At 33.2% G+C, this 19,179-nt stretch overlaps 2 protein-coding genes across 3 annotated transcripts; one reads left to right on the top strand and one right to left on the bottom strand.

Moving 5' to 3' along the window:
- Nucleotides 1-2,050: 2,050 nt before the first annotated feature.
- On the top strand, nucleotides 2,051-7,420 carry LOC134727232 (uncharacterized). 2 transcript variants are annotated; one of them, XM_063591609.1, is made up of 2 exons: nucleotides 2,051-2,167; nucleotides 6,093-7,420. In XM_063591609.1, exon 2 carries the CDS (start codon nucleotides 6,093-6,095, stop codon nucleotides 7,401-7,403), a length of 1,311 nt encoding a protein of 436 aa, XP_063447679.1. In that variant the 5' UTR covers nucleotides 2,051-2,167; the 3' UTR covers nucleotides 7,404-7,420. The 2 variants fall into 2 exon arrangements, with proteins under 2 accessions (XP_063447679.1, XP_063447680.1); XM_063591610.1 differs by lacking the exon at nucleotides 2,051-2,167 and adding an exon at nucleotides 6,004-6,048.
- Nucleotides 7,421-8,894: 1,474 nt separating this feature from the next.
- Nucleotides 8,895-15,299, bottom strand: LOC134725692 (fatty acyl-CoA hydrolase precursor, medium chain-like). The gene is made up of 3 exons (XM_063589716.1): nucleotides 15,136-15,299; nucleotides 12,045-13,545; nucleotides 8,895-9,277 (listed from the first exon to the last, which is right to left on the bottom strand). Exons 2-3 carry the CDS (start codon nucleotides 13,535-13,537, stop codon nucleotides 8,992-8,994), a joined length of 1,779 nt encoding a protein of 592 aa, XP_063445786.1. The 5' UTR covers nucleotides 13,538-13,545; nucleotides 15,136-15,299; the 3' UTR covers nucleotides 8,895-8,991.
- Between the last annotated feature and the right edge of the window lie 3,880 nt (nucleotides 15,300-19,179).

Here is a 19,179-nt window from a genome sequence, read left to right as displayed (position 1 = left end):
AATTTGCAAAAGTAAATACACAGAGGTTATAGACCAAGCTACCACAACCTCTGAGAAAAATAATACACAGAGGACATAAGTACAAGCAACCACGCCCTCTGCGAAAATTTAAATATCGTCCACATTACCCAAAACAGGCAAAGACAGGTAAATTGGTTCGTAATAAATAAGCATTGGGTTGCGATAAACATATAGGTAAGAGACATATCCTTTTTATACCGATCACATAAAGCAAACAAGGTACACTTGCATAAATTAAAATACTAACAATTATAGCAATTAGGCTAACTTGCAAAATTATGATAAGCTCAAACCAAACTGCCGTGACGAGATTTACGAAAGTAGCATGAGTTTCGTGACATAGCATAAAACAATGAACTCTGCATAAAACGTAAACATAATTGAATTAATGAAGTGATGAATACGTTGTATGCAAAATTTCGATGGAACCAATGTGTAACGACACTTTGCGAGGTTTTATTTCTTTCATCTACTCAATATACCCTAATTCATTTTGGCTACCAAAACTTCTCGCCCTTCATTACGTTCATTCTACCTAATGTAATAGTTTCTCGTCCTGGATAAGAATGAAGTATTTGCCCTAGGTCGATAAGCAAGCTTCAATCAATCAATCAATTAATCAATCTATAGGCGTAAAACTAAATGTTTTGTTAACTTAGTTAGTACAATATTTCAAGTATGATACATATCACGTATTATTTTTAAGGGGAACATATGCACAAAATGTTCCGGGATCATGAGCAAACAGTTGTATTTTTTTTTTTTTGTCATAAAAAAAACTATCTTCCTTGACAAAAACTTATAATGTACAGTTATTGAAGTATGACTTGGATATATAAGCTAAAAGAATGCGTACTTAGTACACGGATGCCCCATCCGCAGGATCATTTTCTATGTTCAGTGGACCGTGAAAATGGATGACCATCTCTAATTTGGCATTCAAATTAGAAAGATTATATCATAATCATGATAAGGAAGTGTACTAAGTTTCAAGTTGATTGGACTTCAACTTCATCAAAAACTACCTCGACAAAAAACTTAAACTTGAAGCTGGACAGACGGACGGACGGATGAACGGACGACCGGACAAACAGACGGACACAGACCATGAAACATGATGGACCTTAATGGGGCATACAAAATAAAAGAATAAAGTTGATTAAAAAGCACACACCAAAAAACAAATCTGTTCTTTGAGTCTTCTTTTGTTGTGAGGGACGTATAAAAGTACCCAGCGATATAAAAAAGAAGATGTGGTATGATTGCCAATGAGACAACTATCCACAAAAGACCAAAATGACACAAACATTAACAACTATAGGTTACCGTACGGCCTTCAACTGTGAGCAAAGCCAATGTCAGGTTTGTTTCTGCTTTATATCGATCTGATCAGTTCAGCCATTTTCAATTGTTTCTCATAGTTTGTTCTTAACATGCTTTGCTTTAATTAACACCATTGTTCCAGGTTAAGGGCCGCCACATTCTATTTGTGCCTGTCATAAGTCAGGAGCCTGTCGTTCAAAGGATGTCGTTGGTTCATGTCTGTCATATTTGTTTTTCGTAAATTGTTATGTTAATATAGATTAAACCGTTAATTATTCTAATTGAATTTCATATTCTTTATCTATGTTTGTTTTTCTTTCAATGCTACATGTTTGTAGTGTAACTGTTTATTGACTATCGTTTTGTAATTTTAATATGCCTGTTTGTTTGTTTTTTTGTTGTGTATTTTAGTAACAATCCTATTGTTTGGATTTCAAACTAATAAAATTCTTATTCTTATTCTTATTCTTATTCTTATTCTTATTATGTCGTGGTCTTTTATAGAAGACTATACAATAAAGATTTTCTCATTGATGAAGGCAGCTAGTACATGTATGAGTGCCTCAAGTTACTTATATCCACTTCATTTGAACTTTGGTGGATATGTGTCTTATTAGAAATTAGACCACATTATTGTTAAATAGTATATATTACGGCCTACACAAAGTAAGTTGTGACCTTGACAGACATATTTTGAACCTTTGAACGATATTCTACATTGATTATAGTAGCAAACAGATGCTGATTTCACATGATAAGAACTAATATAAAGCAAATATGTTCAAAACTTTCTAGAAGCTAGTTTACCACACAACATCCAAAGGTTAGTTCAAAAAAGTTTTTTGAGCGACTGTTTTTTTTTTTTATTTTTCAGGTGTAATCCTATGATGAGAATTTATTAATTTGAAAGTTGGGATAGATTTAATGGATTTTAAATTTAGAAGGTTTAACAATACAAATAAGATCTGAATCGGAAGGACAAAAAAAATGAATTCGCCCAAAATTTTAAATTATTCAAATTCATGAATTATAATATCAAAGAAAATGACTTACTACATGTAATAATGAAAACGACAAAACATGGAAATTGATCAGGCTCAATTCTTATTTCATAGATTTTTAAACTTTATTTGAACGATTCCCTGGGGATCAAATTTGGCATTTTTGTAAGTATTGCTTGCTAGGAAATACAATAAGACCAATTTAAAGTAAGCCTACACTTTTAATCATTTATGTGGTGCGTTATATACGATTACATTCAGAATATATTGAATATAACCAGTTCGGATATTTTTGCGCATTGATAGGACATTTTAGCGAAAACAAATCGGACGTTTAACCGCCAAAATAAACACCATTTTAGCGCAAGATTTTTTACCCATTTTAGCGAAAAGTAGAATCACCAATGCCCATCTTAGCGCAATTTTTTTTAACCCACTTTATAATAAATATTTTTTAATAGAAACAAGACAGCACAACATATAGAATATCAATTTCATTTAAATACAGCAGTAAAAATCAATGTTAAAAATCCGTTCTAGCCTGGAATTTATGTTCTAGAGAACGTACGTAGTGGGTTCTGGATATACTTCCCGTACAATTCTATTCATAAAATTGCAGTAGGAACTGCTCATTCTCTTCATCTTGTCTAGATTGTGGTGCACATTCGTCTTCACTTCGTTTTTTTAATATATAGGTTTGTGTTTGCAATTTGATGATAGTATCAAGAAAAACGTAAGTTGTAGATGGGTGACAACTACAAAATTCTCAAATGTCTTTGTTCGGATATTCATTTTTGACAGTGCTTCGTGTGTTTCTTGTCTAAATTTCGTAAGAGGAATGTGTGAATTGCTTTTGTAAAACATTTTAGATCCTTTGGTTGCAAATTTTTCTCATCCATACTCTTCAACTCTGTGTGTGTTATCTTCGAATGCCTTTCGTTTCAACAACATTTATTTAAATGATGAACCAAAGTGAACATTAAGCCAGCATGTTCATTGTTTTAGCAATGAAAGTATTATTCAACCTGGTAAATTTTCGTTAAAATGGGCATCGAAAATGAAGGTGAACGCATTAATCCTGTGCCAAAATGGGCTCTAATGCCTGCGGCAAATGTCCCCTAGTAGCTTAACCTTTTTTTTCTAAAATGTCCTGCGCCCGACCAGTTTTAGGGCTCCGTTAAAAAACGACAGAAACACTAATAGGCACATATTTTTATGTGTTTTTGTACATGCTCGCATTAGGAAGGCCAATGACTGTTAGAATGCGTAATAGAAACATACAGTATCTGAATAAATCTGAACTAGCACGGTAATATTTGTAAACGGTTTAAAATTATGGATAAGGCAAAACCTTCTTGCCACTTCAGATAACACATTATTTAATCGTTTAAACTTTGCCAGAAAATAATGTCGTTTAATTCCTACAAAATTACTAAATCAATTGTTGCAACAAGTCTTAAAAAATTACAAAATATCCAACTTGACCGAAAATTTCAAAACGCTAGGGAATTATGCGTTGTCTTATTTTTCTTGTAATATTAAAATTCAAGTGAATTAAAAAAAGACAGACAAAAAACATGTACATGTAGAATACAAGTAATATACATGTATGTCTAAACTTGTTGCTCTGTAGAAGAATCACTTTTACTCGAAAGTTTATCAGCGTTACAAAGACACTTATAAACGTTTAGAAGGGATCTCATTTTGTGGTTCAATCATAAATACTAGCAGGTGTAATTTGAAATTTTTGCATCATGTAAAAACTGATTACATATGGCTGCAATTGTGCGGAAACTTTATTAGTTAAAAAAAAAATGAAAGATGGTATATTTGTTACATCCATAATCCTCTAGAAGATATGTTTTACCATATAAAGAGAAAATTCTTCAGTTACAAAATCCCTACAAGAAGATATGTTTTACCATATAGAGATTCCGCAAAAACTATTAGCAGAGAACTAAATGCTAGAACTGGTTCCCAGAAATTAGATTTTAAAAATAATGATGATACCAGGTTTTATTCACACACCGTAAAAATTAAAATGAGATTTGTATTCAATCGGGAATGAGAAAATTAAACAGTCGTATCCAAGACGACTTCACTGGTATAGTAACTACACAACAAATGGTAGCAATGATGTTGACTATTTCATATCTTCTGAGAATTTAATGCAAACTATCTTATTTTTTTTATAGTTCATACATTTTTGGTGTGCTATCAGATCACTGCCAAAATTTCAGTAATGTAAAAGATAGATAGGAACATTAGGATTCTAGTGGATGATAAGACACAAATTCCCCTATCAACTTATATACATGTAGGATGAAACCTAACAGATAGGAATTTCAGACTGCCTTATCATCAATTAAGATACAAAACAAAATAAAAGTACTTTGTGATAATATTCATGATAATATTGATATTTTGGTTTTTAATTATATTCTGTTATAATAGTTGCAGCTGACATCTCCCTTAAACTAAGCTGTTCCCCCCCAAAAAAAACAACAACATTCAAATGTTATGAGACAACCTATATGGTTTGACATATTACTTACACACTTTTAAGACGACAAGGAGAAAGTAAGGAAATGCTCCAATTGTTCGTACATTTTATTAATTACTATATTCAAATTATGCAGAAAACAATTAGAGCACAGAATTGTTCGATTATTGAAAAGAGTTAACGCCCTTTTCAAAATCTATGAAATATTAAATTGTCGTGTAATCCAAGTTAATTTGCATATATTTGACCACAGAGTGACACCAAGTGAAAATTATGGAAGTGAAATTTTGGGCGCTTTATATTCAATAATTTAACTGACAAGGGGAGATTGTTTATTTGAAAAATTATGCAAAGAACGGAAAAATTCAGTTGAATCAGATTATTCCAAAATTTGGTATTTGCACCGGGACTGGGAGTAGTAAAAGGAAGCACACATTATTATAGCAGTGATAGGTGTAGACCCCAATAACAATTCCCCGTAGATCTTCCTGAACCATGCTCACAGCCAAATATAATGCTTGTTCACTGTTTCAATTTCAGCTAGGTTAAAACACACAAATGACTTTCAAAACATTTGTAAGAGTTGATAAACAACTTTATTATTTATTTTGATGATATGCTTTCGATTTTTTAATAGTGACATGGTATATGTATATACTTTTTTCGTAATTTACTAAAACTAGGATCATTACATTCAAATAAAAAGCGATATTCGTTTTCAAAAATATTTTAAAGCAAATGCCTAAAATATGAATTTGCTTTTGGTTTTTAAATCTAGTAAATAAAGTATCTTCCGTTCTTACTTTGCAATACATGAAACTCGATCAATTAAGGTTTAATATCTCGCTGCTCTTCGGTGGTCACATTAATGCGAGCGGGCGAGTCGATCACTGGTAATCACTGAATTATTCGGGTTGCAAGATCTATAAAATACAAAAATATTCTAATCCCCAATTTGATGGAAAAATAATAATAAGCAGATGACAAAAAATAATATTCTGAATCAAGATTTTTCCCATACCATAAAATGTTAAGTTTTGCGCGAAAACATTCTGACTCAGACTAAAACCATACCCTCCTTGAAGTTAAATGGTTGCTCACAAAATAAAGAGTACACTTTATCATGTGATGTATTAACTTTACGTCTTTTCTTTCAAGGAGAAAAAAATCAAACATGTTCTTGAGTGGACGAAGTAGAAGGTCATTGTCATATTGTATATAATAAAACTGACTTTCTTTTGTAGATGAAACTTTTGTTGTTGGTTCTCTTGTGTGCAACGGGTTTAAAAAGTGAAGATGTCAAGCATAAAAGGACTACAACTGGTGATCATATTACAAATGGTATCAACGTAGGAAAAGCACTAGCCTCCGCCATTGCTGATGATAATTTGGACATGCCAAAAAAACTAGCTGACATGGCCAAACAAATTGCACCTCTTCTAGGAGTATTAGGTCCTTTTGTTTCTTTTGTTGTTGGTTTTATTCCAAAGGGACCAACTAAGGAATATTTGGCTATTCAGCAACTTCATAAAGATATGGATACTCGGTTTGATCAAATCAATGGAAAGTTTCATGATGTATCTAAACTTATACAGTGGAATACAGTCAGGCTGCAGTTTTCAAGTGTTGAACAAACTATAAATAATGCTTATAACAGGTATACAAATATGTATAAAGCAACAACCAGTAGAACTATCGCAAGTGAAATGCATAATTTTAAAAATTATAGGTCTACGTTCGGTGATAGTGCACTGACACTTTATAATGGGATTATGGGTACCAATACTGTGTTTGGGGATGAACTTTTACCGGCATCAATGAAATTTACAGATTACAATAGAAAGCAGTGTGCACGATTCATGGAAGGTCTACTTAGACTGCTGTTACGGGCAGTGGAAATGGATTTGGCTTACTTACAGTTAGATTCAAAAACTGCAGCAAGCGTTCCCTCACACACAACGGAATGGAAAAGAAGATTAGATTCAGTTCGAGGTAAAATGTTACACGCGGACGCCACTATAGTTTCTAAATATCATGAACAGTCAGGTAAAGATATTGACAGATATTCAACGGACCATCCAGCATCTCATATGAGCGATCACGATTTTGCCAATAATATGTACCAATCACTTGCGACAAAATATCATTGGCGCGACTGGATGGTCATTGCGTATGATGATGTTTCAGGAGATGACAAGCACTATCAAAGAGAGTGTGGTGGATACCTTAAGTTTAGAAGCAATGGTAGAAACATTGTCGTTGCAAGCATTGAGAAGACACACTCGCATGCCAGTTCGACTGAAGCCAAGTCCATTATAAACAGCGTCCATGATAATGATTCTGTCCATTTACATAGACCACACGATCACGTTGTACATCGTTTTGTAGATGCTCGTCATGCATTCGACACATTTAATAGTAAAGCTAAAAGTGGGTGTTCCACGTATGCAGCTGCAGGTGTGGTCGACAATAAAGCCAACCCCTCATACAAGGCAGCAGCTAACCGATTATACCTGAAACACGCCTATTATCACTATATTCATGTGTTTGGTTAAAGTTGTGATTCCAATAAAACGGCATTATTATAGAACTCATGTTATGCATTTAAGGATATATAATCTGGTATAACGACATTTCATTCACTTATCACTCCGAAAATCGATATAACAGGATTTTTATTTCTAATATTGAATAAATGAATATAGTTTAAATTCATTCCTTCTAAACCTCTTGAACTCGGAACTCGGATCCTTCATTTAAATTATAGTTATAAAACATCATTCCGAATATTTTACCACACTTAGCTTAACTATTTAACTTACTTACAAAGTAAAATAACCCGAGCTACGTCAAGGAAAATTCAAAATGGAATGTCTCTAACCAAATGACAAAATGGAATGTCCCTAACCAAATGACAAAATGGAATGTCCCTAACCAAATGACAAAATAGAATGTCCCTAACCAAATGACAAAATGGAATGTCCCTAACCAAATGACAAAATAGAATGTCCCTAACCAAATGACAAAATGGAATGTCCCTAACCAAACGACAAAATCAAAGACTCAAACACGTCAAACAAATGGACTATCTACAAGAGACCAAATGACACAAAAAAATAACAACTGTACAAGGGGCCTTCAACAATGAGCAAAGTCCATACCGCATATTTAGCTATAAAAGGGCCCGAAATGACAATGTAAAACAATTCAAATGAGAAAACTAACGGCCTAATTAACAAATTCCAAAAATAAATGAATTGCAAATTTGTAAGACATACACTAACGACAACCACTGAATGACAGGCTCTTGACTCGGGACAGGCACATACATACAGAATGGGCGGTATTAAATATGTTAGCGGGATCCCAACACGCCCCCTAACCTGGGACAGTGGTGTAACTGTACAACATAAGAACAAACTATACAAATCAGCTGAAAAAGGATTAATTTATCAAATGGGTACAAATATACAACTGTAAGTACAAAGTAAGTACAAACTTCAAAACCAAATCTTTATATTTATGGAAGAATTTAGTAGAGGTTTTAAGTAATTTATGGTAACGAAATCTCTGGTTTAATAATTTACCAGTAGTACATAGATTTCGTTCGTTAAAATAAAAAAACGTCACAACAGACACGAGTATAGCGAACGACTTGTGAAATACAAAAAACGTTAGATGGTGCCAAAGGAACACCACCATCCAAAAAGGTAAATTTACAATAGGAAACGAAAAACGGAGAACGAAAATTCCTTTTAAAAATATATTTTGGTTAACGCTATTAACCACCATTATTTTTTTTGTATAGGTTTATTTCTTAGCGATAAATACTGCACTACATCCCTATTCTTAAATAACATATACATTGAGCTAAAAGGGGCTTTTGACACCCTTAAATCATTGTCAACTATCTAGTGCTAAGTTGATTTGTCTGTTTATTTCCATGGCTTTGTCAGATTTTCCTTTTCTACTCTGAGTTTTTATTGACACCACGGGATCTCCCCCCCCCCCCTCTTTTTAACTTTGCTTTAAAGATTTTGCTGACATTTTCATTTTTGATATCTTTTATTGATTTATCTATGTTCAGTTGTATATTTCAAGATGAGTATTATAAATAAGATAATAAGTCTTAAGATCCTAAAATTACATTGATTTGTAGAAACACCACACAACAAACAATATAAGGCTATCTACCAACAGTACTTGTTGGTAGTATACCCTGTGACTGCCATTGGTAGGGGATGTTTGTATCGATGGCCTGCGTGTTGATGAGGGTGGATTTAGAATGCTGGGGATGTCATTCAACCAGAAGTCCACACGGTCCTTTAACATTTGTTGACCAGTTGTAATGTTGATATCGAAATTAATGTAATGTTCAGTTGTTGTGTCATATTCTTCCCATTTTGGTAGGTTTACACCATTGACATCTCTGAAAAGAATAATTATATGATTAGAGTTAGTTGATATATATATGTATCACCATCATTGATGGCGATCCGATGGATACATCTGTTGTAGGGTTGTCACTGACTCAGATGTACTTATGAATATAATTATTTTCTGTGACTGTATCTTACATTAATTTTGTAGGATCCTTTACTATAGATAACTCCTAAAGGGGTCAACTGACCATTTCGGTCATGTTGACTTATTTGTAAATCTAACTTTGCTGAACATTATTACTGTTTACAGTTTATCTCTATCTATAATAATATTCAAGATAATAACCAAAAACAGCAAAATTTCCTCAAAATTACCAATTCAGGGGCAGCAACCCAACAACAGGTTAACCGATTCATCTGAAAATTTCAGGGCAGATAGATCTTGACCTGATAAACATTTTTACCCCATGTCAGATTTCCTCTAAATGCTTTGGTTTTTGAGTTATAAGCCAAAAACTGCATTTTACCCCTATGTTCTATTTTTAGCCGTGGCGGCCATCTTGGTTGGATGACCGGGTCACGCCAAACATTTTTTAAACTAGATACCCCAATGATGATTGTGGCCAAGTTTGGTTTGATTTGGCCCAGTAGTTTCAGAGGAGAAGATTTTTGTAAAAGCTAACGCCGGACGACGGACGACGGACGCCGGACGCCAAGTGATGAGAAAAGCTCACTTGGCCCTTTGGGCCAGGTGAGCTAAAAATCTGGACTAAAAAATAAGGCGTATAGGTACAGTTTTCAATTTGTTAGCGGGCATGACGTAAAACAGCGAATCACAGAATTCAACTTATTTATAACTTATATAGGACAATGCTGTTGATTAAAAAATACTCCATTCCAGGATCTTTTGTTTTTCAAATAATTAATATTACCAATAATTGATAAGTTCCAGTTCGACGGGTTCAAACAAAAAGATTTGAAAGCAGAGAAAACTGTGTATCTTATTAATCGGCATGACTTTATCAGATGACAATACTAATACTAAAATAAGGCTTGCGCATAGTTATATACTTTAATTCAGTCACGGACCCGCGATATCACGGGTGTGTTCTAGTATATATAATCTGTAATGCATTTTGTGTCTTTTATTATTTTTTTTAGTTTGATAAAACATACGGCTTAATATATAGTAAGTCAGAAGCGAAATTTTTCTATGTAAGACTTATCTGTGGCACTCGAATAAAGGGATCAATGTCATCATATTGAAACATAAAAAAACACATATTATTGTGTGCATAGCGGTGCACGAAGGCAAAACAGAAGATGCCAAACAGAAGACGCAATACAATCTCAATAAGCAATACCTATACGTAATAAGTTAACAGTAGTAAGCCGCCAAATTAAAGTGATAAATCGAATAAAGAGAATACAAATTCGAGTTACCAACTGAATCCGAGGGAAACCCATCAACTATAAGAGGAAAACAACAGAACAACAGAAACACTAAACTGCAACAACAATAAACGCCAAGATACATAAAAACAGACTTTTTGACGTCAATTTTAATTCCTGTCTTAGTACAGGACATTTTAAGGAAAAAGTAGTGGGTTGAACCTGGTTTTAAAATTCAAATTCACCACACACAAAATGGATGCCCAATTAACAACAACAACAACAATGTAATCTATTGAAAATAAACTGTTTTAAATTATCGGATGTATTTTGTATAACTCTAATTAAAAGATAACTGTCTCCATCATTCCTCTCACTGAAAATATTATAGAAATATATCTGATATCAAATTCCAATAGTAAAGATTGGTGATGAACGAATTCAGTCTCACTAAATTACTATTTGAAATCATACATCGCAGAACTTTGACTAAAATAGAGTTGGTTCGTTTAATTTTCATAAAGTTTTGACAAAAGATTTACTTTGACCTGTTACAAAAATAAAAAAAATTCTAGAAATTTGAACCGCTTAATTTACAGGAATAATTTATTTTGGTTGGCTATATAGCATTTTGACTAACACTTATTTTAATAGTTGAAAGCTTGAATTCTCCTAATAAACTGTTTGTGATTAAAACATTCAGCTGATTTTTGAGAGTGAACTCCCTTAGGTGTTCTGTACCCTCTTTAGTAAAACGAAAAATGTCCCAGAGAAACAAGATTTGATAATGGTTGTATCATATCATGATGAAATAAATTAAAAATGTTCTTAACAGATGTTTTTTAAACTTTCATATTTGGTAAAAATTTGTCTTACTTGTACAATGTAGATATGTAAATATTGTTAATAAAATCTTTTAAGTAAACGTTTAAAATTACGTTCGTTTCATTCAACCAGAAGTCTACACGGTCCTTGAACAAACTTTGACCAGTTGCAATGTTGATAGTTTAAAATTCAATGTATGTACTCCATTGGTGTGTTAATATCACTCTGACGGTTATATAAACATATTATTTGTTTTCACTTTAAAGTTCTGAAATTCCATTTTTAAGATCTAAAGAAATAAAAGGAGAAATGCACAAGAACCAAATATCTCCCTTTTGACGATAAACGACTCATCAGTGACGCTTTTAAAAATGTTTATCATTTTAATTATCTAAGTTATAATCGATAAACATTAATTGTGAAATTTCACACAAAAAGCTGACGAACAAAAATTATGATAAACTAAAAATAGCTATATTAATTATGTGTTCGAAATTATACACAGAATAGTGTGGCAATCGCACTACATCTTAATTTTATAATATATTTTAATTAAAAACAATCAAATACAACCAACCTTTACAGTGTAATACTCACCCTGTTTTGGCAAAATTGGTCCAGTATTTCATTAAATTTGAAGACAGCTCTCTATCTTGTTCTGTGGGGAGGGATTCAATGAAAAAGAAATAGAATAGTTCGGTGGCATGCGCTGAACCATTAAACCACTCCGGACGACGAGGTATAACAGGAAGAAGATATGTTGGTTTAGAGAAAAGATACTGAAATTGTCTGCCACTATCAATACCTGTGTGAAGGCGCAGGGATTCAACTCCGGAGATTAAAAATATAGGGTCTGAATATGCATTTAAAACATTTTTACTAAGCTGATCACGTGTTAATGTTGCACCATATTTATCACATATAAGGGAGGCTATATCGGTGTTACTATTGTATATAACATTTACAATATCCTGAGCAATAGTATTACAAAGTATGCGTTTTGGTATATAATCTGTTGCGTTAAAGTTATAAAAATTTTGAACACCAGCTAGAAATATATCTAACAAAAGTGAACCCTCTCCTGTTGTAACACCAATGATGATATCCAGCGACTTATAAAATCTAGAAGCTTGTGATTGTGAATCCCGTAACAATTCTTTCGGTTGAGTAGGCAACAATTCGCCATCAATTACTGGGGCAAATGATCCTCCTTGAAAAAAACCTAATGAAATTAGCTTCCCTAGTTCCGCTAATAAAACGTTTGCGTCTACATATTTCATGCATTGCGTTAATTCCCCTGCATCTGATTGAGAACATCCCACATTTGTTGCTACCTGTGATGAAAAGCGGTGTGTAGTTGTTCCCAAACCGTTTTCTGCGAGGGCGAGTCCACTTTGCAGTATAATCCTTTGATATAGTCCTTCATTTTGCGGCATCATAGATAATAAACCTAAATCAAATGCACCAGCTGACTCTCCAAATATTGTGGTAGATTGACTGTTTCCACCGTACGAGGCTATATTATCTTTTACCCACTGTATCGCCAAAATCTGGTCCCATAACGCATAATTTCCTTTACTATTGCCGGTTGCAAAGAAACCAAAAATATTTAAACGGTATTGAATAGTAACAACTATAACATCTCCTGCCAAGGCTAAATATGCTGCGTCGTAAAGTTGTGTTTGTCCGACGAAATTACCCCCGCCATGGATCCATACCATCACAGATTTTGTATTAACGGTTGAAATGTGATGAGGAATATATATATTTAGAAAAAGACAATCTTCGGAGATATTTTTATTTTTCAAATTGGATCTGGACATGTCTTGAAAACATGACGGACCAAAGTATCTAGCATCTAATGTATTATCCCATGATCCATACGGCTGTGGTTTCTCGAAACGTAAATTATCGACAGGTGCTTTAGCAAACGGTATGTTCTTGAATTCATAAACATCGTCACTCGATAACCTCCGACGTAAACCGAGAAGTCCACCAAGTGGAGTACTAATTGTTACTTCTTGTAAATCTTGAGAGAAAACTGGTAATAATACATGTAGTAGAACTGTTAACTTTACTGAATTCATCATGGTCTCTTCTGTAAGATAATATTAAATGACGATTTACTCAAATTGTTCAAAAACCTTTATATCTATTTTCCTAAATTTATAATTTTTCTACTTATCGATTACATGTAGCTCATGATTAGTTAGGAATTGATAGATGAAAATTAAGTTTTGACAAGGTCTTGCCGTATCATGAGTTATATACTGTTGTTAATCAAACTTTTGAATTTTTGAAATATTAAGGCTTTTTCTACCTTAGGAATAGATTACCTTAGCTGTATTTGGCAAAACTTTAAGGAACTTTTGTCAGCAATGCTCTTCAACTTCGTACTTTGTCTGGCCTTTTAACCTTTTTTTTATTTGACCGTCACTAATGAGTCATTTGTACTTGAAACGCGCGTCTGACGTAAATACAGAATTTAATCCTGGTACCTTTGATGATTTTATTTGTCTTTTGATTCTTTTCTCTTTTGGCCATGGCGTTGTCAGTTTATAATCGACTAATAAGTTAGAATATCCATTTTTTGTATTTTTCACAATTGTCAATGTGACATCTCTTCACAAGAGATCTAGAACAAATGACATAGACGTTACCTGCTACAGGTCCTCGTACGGTAGTAAATGTAGCTCTTATTGTGACTGGGGTTTAAGGTTCTTCCACTGTCATGTGTTGTATTGTACGTACTGATATAAGAATCGCACGTTTACAGTTATACAATTAGATTATTGTTTTACTGGCTCCACATTGTATGCATTTTTTATCAATCATACATAAAAAAAAAAAAAGGAAATGGGGAATGTGTCAAAGCGACAACAACCCGACAGTACAGCAGACAATAGCCGAAGGCCACCAATGGGTCTTCAATGTAACGAGAAACTCCCGCACCAGGAGGCGTCCTTAAAATAGGTATACTAGTTCATTGATAATGGACGTCATACTACTAAACTCCGAATTATACACAAGAAACTAAAATTAAAAATGTATATATATATTGTAAAATATTCTTTACTTAGATTTAGTAAGATGTTCCTCAAGTAGATCTTTTAAGATAGTATCTATAAAGATAATATATGATAGGTCTTGATATGTGACTGTTCTGGGTTTTTCTCGGCTTACATACATCCACACGGCGCATAGGAACGGAACTGTACGGTTTTCTTACAATTTGGTCATTCGGAACACTGTCAAGCACGACTCCGACTTTTGCAAAATAACAAGTTGCTTGATGGAGACTTTGATGAACTCTTATGTTACTATATAAGGTTTCTCCTTCCAGTTTTGGTAGCTAAAACATTCTTTATGAAAATATGAACCAATAAAATAATTTAAAGAAACTTGTTATTTTGCAAATGTCGGAGCCCCGCTTGATAGTCTCCCGAATGACCAAATTATTAGAAAACCATACAGTTCCGTTCCAAGAATGTGACATCATGGAAGTAAAACACACTTACATAGAACATGATAACTTTGTTCTAAACATTTCCTTAAACGCATATTATACTATTCTCCGCCGATGATACTAACTGTTTGTAATTATTTAATGATAATATTATATTTGTATATATGTAAACCCTATAAGCTGTATTACTTTTGAATTAGAAGAAATAATGCAAGTACTTACCAAATGGTTATGTCTACGGGTCGTGATTCAAAATAAGCAATAAATTTACTTTAGGATTTTTATTTATTTTATTGTCAAAATTGTACAGGTAATTCAATGGATACGGATGAACAACAACACTAATGGCACAGTAAAAGAAAGTCCGAACTCTATAGCACAGTACATTTAAATGGGAAAGGTCAACAATGTTTACACAGGTAGTCCTCAATTATATAAAAGGTCAAAAAACAGAACATTAACTATGTAACATATTTATGTTAGATTTTGCAAAGAACTTGGATACGCTGGCGTACGATAAGCACGTGTCAGTAAATTTAATGACAATGTTAAGTTAACCTCCAATGGGATAACTAGGCCATTTGTTCCAACTACGGTAGAATCCATCGAGAGGCTTTAAGTTCGCAAAGCTAACGCTGGACAAAAGACCGCCGTGTAGGGGGCGAAACCACCCGAAGTTCATGGGCTTTTTAAGGAAAAATAACCGATACAAATGTATTTGTCATTTAAAAACTCATCAATTGAAACATACTTGGTCGGCTAAGAAAACAAAATTACGATAAAAAAAAAAACATACCAGAGCTTGCATTTTCTATCATAATTTCTGCGAAAGATGGTTGCTGCCTACAAGAAAGCTTCTGAACCAATATGTCCAAGTGGTACCGTAAAGTTGAATTCATCCATATGACAATTTTCCGGTCACAATGAGGTCGAACGTTATGGAATATCTATTTCACAAATGCTAATGACTACAGATATGCTCCAATTGTTGATATAACCCACTCCCGTCTTCTTTTTTCGAATGTGTAATATCTTATAAGGCTTACCACTTGATTAACGTTTGTACTTGCATCAGCAATACACAGCGGGTTCCATAGGTCCAACAGAATGTGTTTACCCTTCCGGAGCACCTGCTTTCACACCATGGTGGGGTCTATGTTGCTCAGTCTTATTTTTCTATGTTGTGTTTTATATACTGTTGTTTTCAACAGACGAGTTTGGATATCTATTTAGTATCTTTTGCCTCTCTTTTAGAGTCAAAATTGTTTATTTATGTTGAATAAGATAACTAATTGTAATATAATGGTCATTTATCTGGTCCGAGACCACCATTGTCGTCCCTTGATTTTCGTTTTTCCGAGACCACCATGTTGACAGTGGGTTACTTGCCATTAATTTTTATACCCCTTCCAAATTTATTTCTCCATGTTTAATGCCTCAAATTGCAAAAAGGGAAGAAATTACACTGTAGAAAAATTTGGGTCCATAATTTTAAAGGAAAGTAGTGATTTGGTCCAGCTGAAAAGGGTTTGAAATTAGCACTTCGGAAGCTGTCAAAAGATTTCTAGACGCCCTGAACATAAAATTGTTCATATTTTGAGTAAGAGGCGATGAAGTTTTCTGTCCAAAAAGTAGCACAACGCAGTGTAAAAGTTTCTTTGAGAAAGCTCATGTGGGATTTTTTTGTTCCAAAAGAAATACACTACGAAATAATTGTGGTCTCGGACTATCTAAGAGAAAAACGTTCAAACCATTTGCTCAACAATATGTTTAAAAGAAGATGCGGTGTCGTCAGTTAATCGAATTAAAAAATCAAAGCTTTTAAAAGATAGTCAAAAAGCAAGTGTCTATTTCAATGTTGTCGTTTTTATCTATCATACATAAAAAAAAGAACGGAAATGGGGAATGTGTCAAAGCGACAACAACCCGACAGTACAGCAGACAATAGCCGAAGGCCACCAATGGGTCTTCAATGTAGCGAGAAACTCCCGCACCAGGAGGCGTCCTTAAAATAGGTATACTAGTTCATTGATAATGGACGTCAAACTACTAAACTCCGAATTATACACAAGAAACTAAAATTAAAAATGTATATATTGTAAAATATTCTTTACTTAGATTTAGTAAGATGTTCTTCAAGTAGATCTTTTAAGATATTATCTATAAAGATAATATATGATAGGTCTTGATATGTGACTGTTCTGGGTTTTTCTCGGCTTACATACATCCACACAGCGCGTGGGAACGGAACTGTATGGTTTTCTTACAATTTGGTCATTCGGAACACTGTCAAGCGGGACTCCGATATTTGCAAAATAACAAGTTGCTTGATGGAAACTTTGATGAACTCTTATGTTACTATATAAGGTTTCTCTGTCCAGTTTTGGTAGCTAAAACATTCTTTATGAAAATAGGAACCAATAAAATAATTTAAAGAAACATGTTATTTTGCAAATGTCGGAGCCCCGCTTGACAGTCTACGGAATGACCAAATTATTAGAAAACCATACAGTTCCGTTCCCAGAATGTGACATCATGGAAGTAAAACACACTTACATAGAACATGATAACTTTCTTCTAAACATTTCCTTAAGCGCATATTATACTATTCTCCGCCGATGATACTAACTGTTTTTAATTATTTAATGATGATATTATATTTGTATATATGTAAATCCTATAAACCTTTTACGTAAACCTTTGTTGCGTTATAACGCAAACCTTTGCGATATAAGGCAAACCTTTGAGTTATAACGCAAATATCTTGATTTCAATTATTCATTAAGTTTTGTATATATGTCCGTCTGTCATTTATTTCGGATGTGATTTACTAGTAGGTAAAAAAAGAAACATACATGCAAGGCCAAATCATTATAATAAATATGCATAGGAATAATGGAATAATTGAAGTGCAATTATACATAAATTCAGACTGATTTGTGCATCAGAAAAGTATATATTTTTTTTTGTTTTACAAGAAAATTGATATAGTTTAGTATATAGTCATATTTAAATTGAAAGATAAAAAATAATGTCATACAATTGTGAAACCTCCAAGTCAAGTAGACAAAATGATCTTTCTACTTTTTTTTTAAATCTCGGAATATGAATAAGATTCTTTGATAGAAAGTCATTGAATTTTCATTTCAATATAATGAAGTTTTTTAAGATGCTTGGGAAGCAATTTGAATAGAGAGAACATAATTTTATAAATAAAACATCTTCATTCTATACATGTATTGCCAAAGGGTAGCTTGTTTGAATCCACCCTACTTTACACAGTTCTCAAATAAGAGCTTACTTTGAAGTATATTTATATTCGGTTATAGCTATATTAGCAGGGTTGATTTTTTTCTTAATTATATCCTCAATTTACTCAATTTTCTTTGTAAAATATATACTAGTAGTAACATGGATATCGTTTGTGGGGACCTTTATAGTTTGTTGTTCAGTGTGAGCCAATGCTCCGTGTTGAAGACCGTAATTCGGCCTATGATGGTTTACTTTTACGAATAGTGACTTAGATGGAGAGTTTTCTTATTGGCACTCATACCACATCTTCTTATAACATTCTGCTCATTATAAGTCATTGATATGATCTAATTATTCAAGCATTTTACTTGGCAATGACTAACTTATTATAACGCAAAAGGTTTATATTAATATATTAAAAAAGTAGCGTTTTTTTTATCCCTTGTTATCCCGTCTCGTTTCGTTTTTGAGCCATATATAGATGTCGTATGTGACAATGAGACAACTCTCCATCCGAGTCACAATTTATAAAAGTAGACCATTATACGTCAAAATACGGTCTTCAACATGGAGTCTTGGCTCACACCGAACAGCAAGTTATAAAGGGCTCCAGTGTAAAACCTTTTAAACGGGAAAACAAAGGTGCAATCTATATCAAGATGTACGTAATTCGTGGTGAAGTGTCATGGAAATGGATAAAAAAAAATAAGGATAAAGATCCCTATACGCTTTATAAGAAACTAAATGGACTACATTTGAAATAAATGTTATTTCTATTGAATTTATTAGAGTGTTTTAAAACCAAACTTGCCTCCGTAAATTAAATTTTATCAAATCTTTCTCTTACTTTATCTATTGTTTGAGCAAGTCGGCTAAATTAAGGCTTTACAGCTAATTTCCCAATGCATGTAAAGCAAAACTTTGGTTGGCTTGCTTGCTTTGTTTGTATAATTGTTTAGATAAATAAGATTGACATTTTTAAACAATATGAATAGGCATAGTTTAACCTGTATT

The sequence above is a fragment of the Mytilus trossulus genome, chromosome 7, assembly GCF_036588685.1.
Source record: "Mytilus trossulus isolate FHL-02 chromosome 7, PNRI_Mtr1.1.1.hap1, whole genome shotgun sequence".
NCBI lineage: Eukaryota > Metazoa > Mollusca > Bivalvia > Mytilida > Mytilidae > Mytilus > Mytilus trossulus.
Note: the sequence above shows the minus strand (reverse complement) of the source record. Positions and strands in the feature narration are given on the sequence as shown.

Bases quoted from the DNA above. Each gene is read 5' to 3' on its own strand.
- LOC134725692 (XM_063589716.1), bottom strand. From the start codon at position 13,537: ATGATGAATTCAGTAAAGTTAACAGTTCTACTACATGTATTATTACCA. The intron at 9,278-12,044 runs GTGAGTATTACA...TATTCTTTTCAG, and splicing joins ACCAATTTTGCCAAAACAGG to AGATGTCAATGGTGTAAACC.
- LOC134727232 (XM_063591609.1), top strand. From the start codon at position 6,093: ATGAAACTTTTGTTGTTGGTTCTCTTGTGTGCAACGGGTTTAAAAAGT.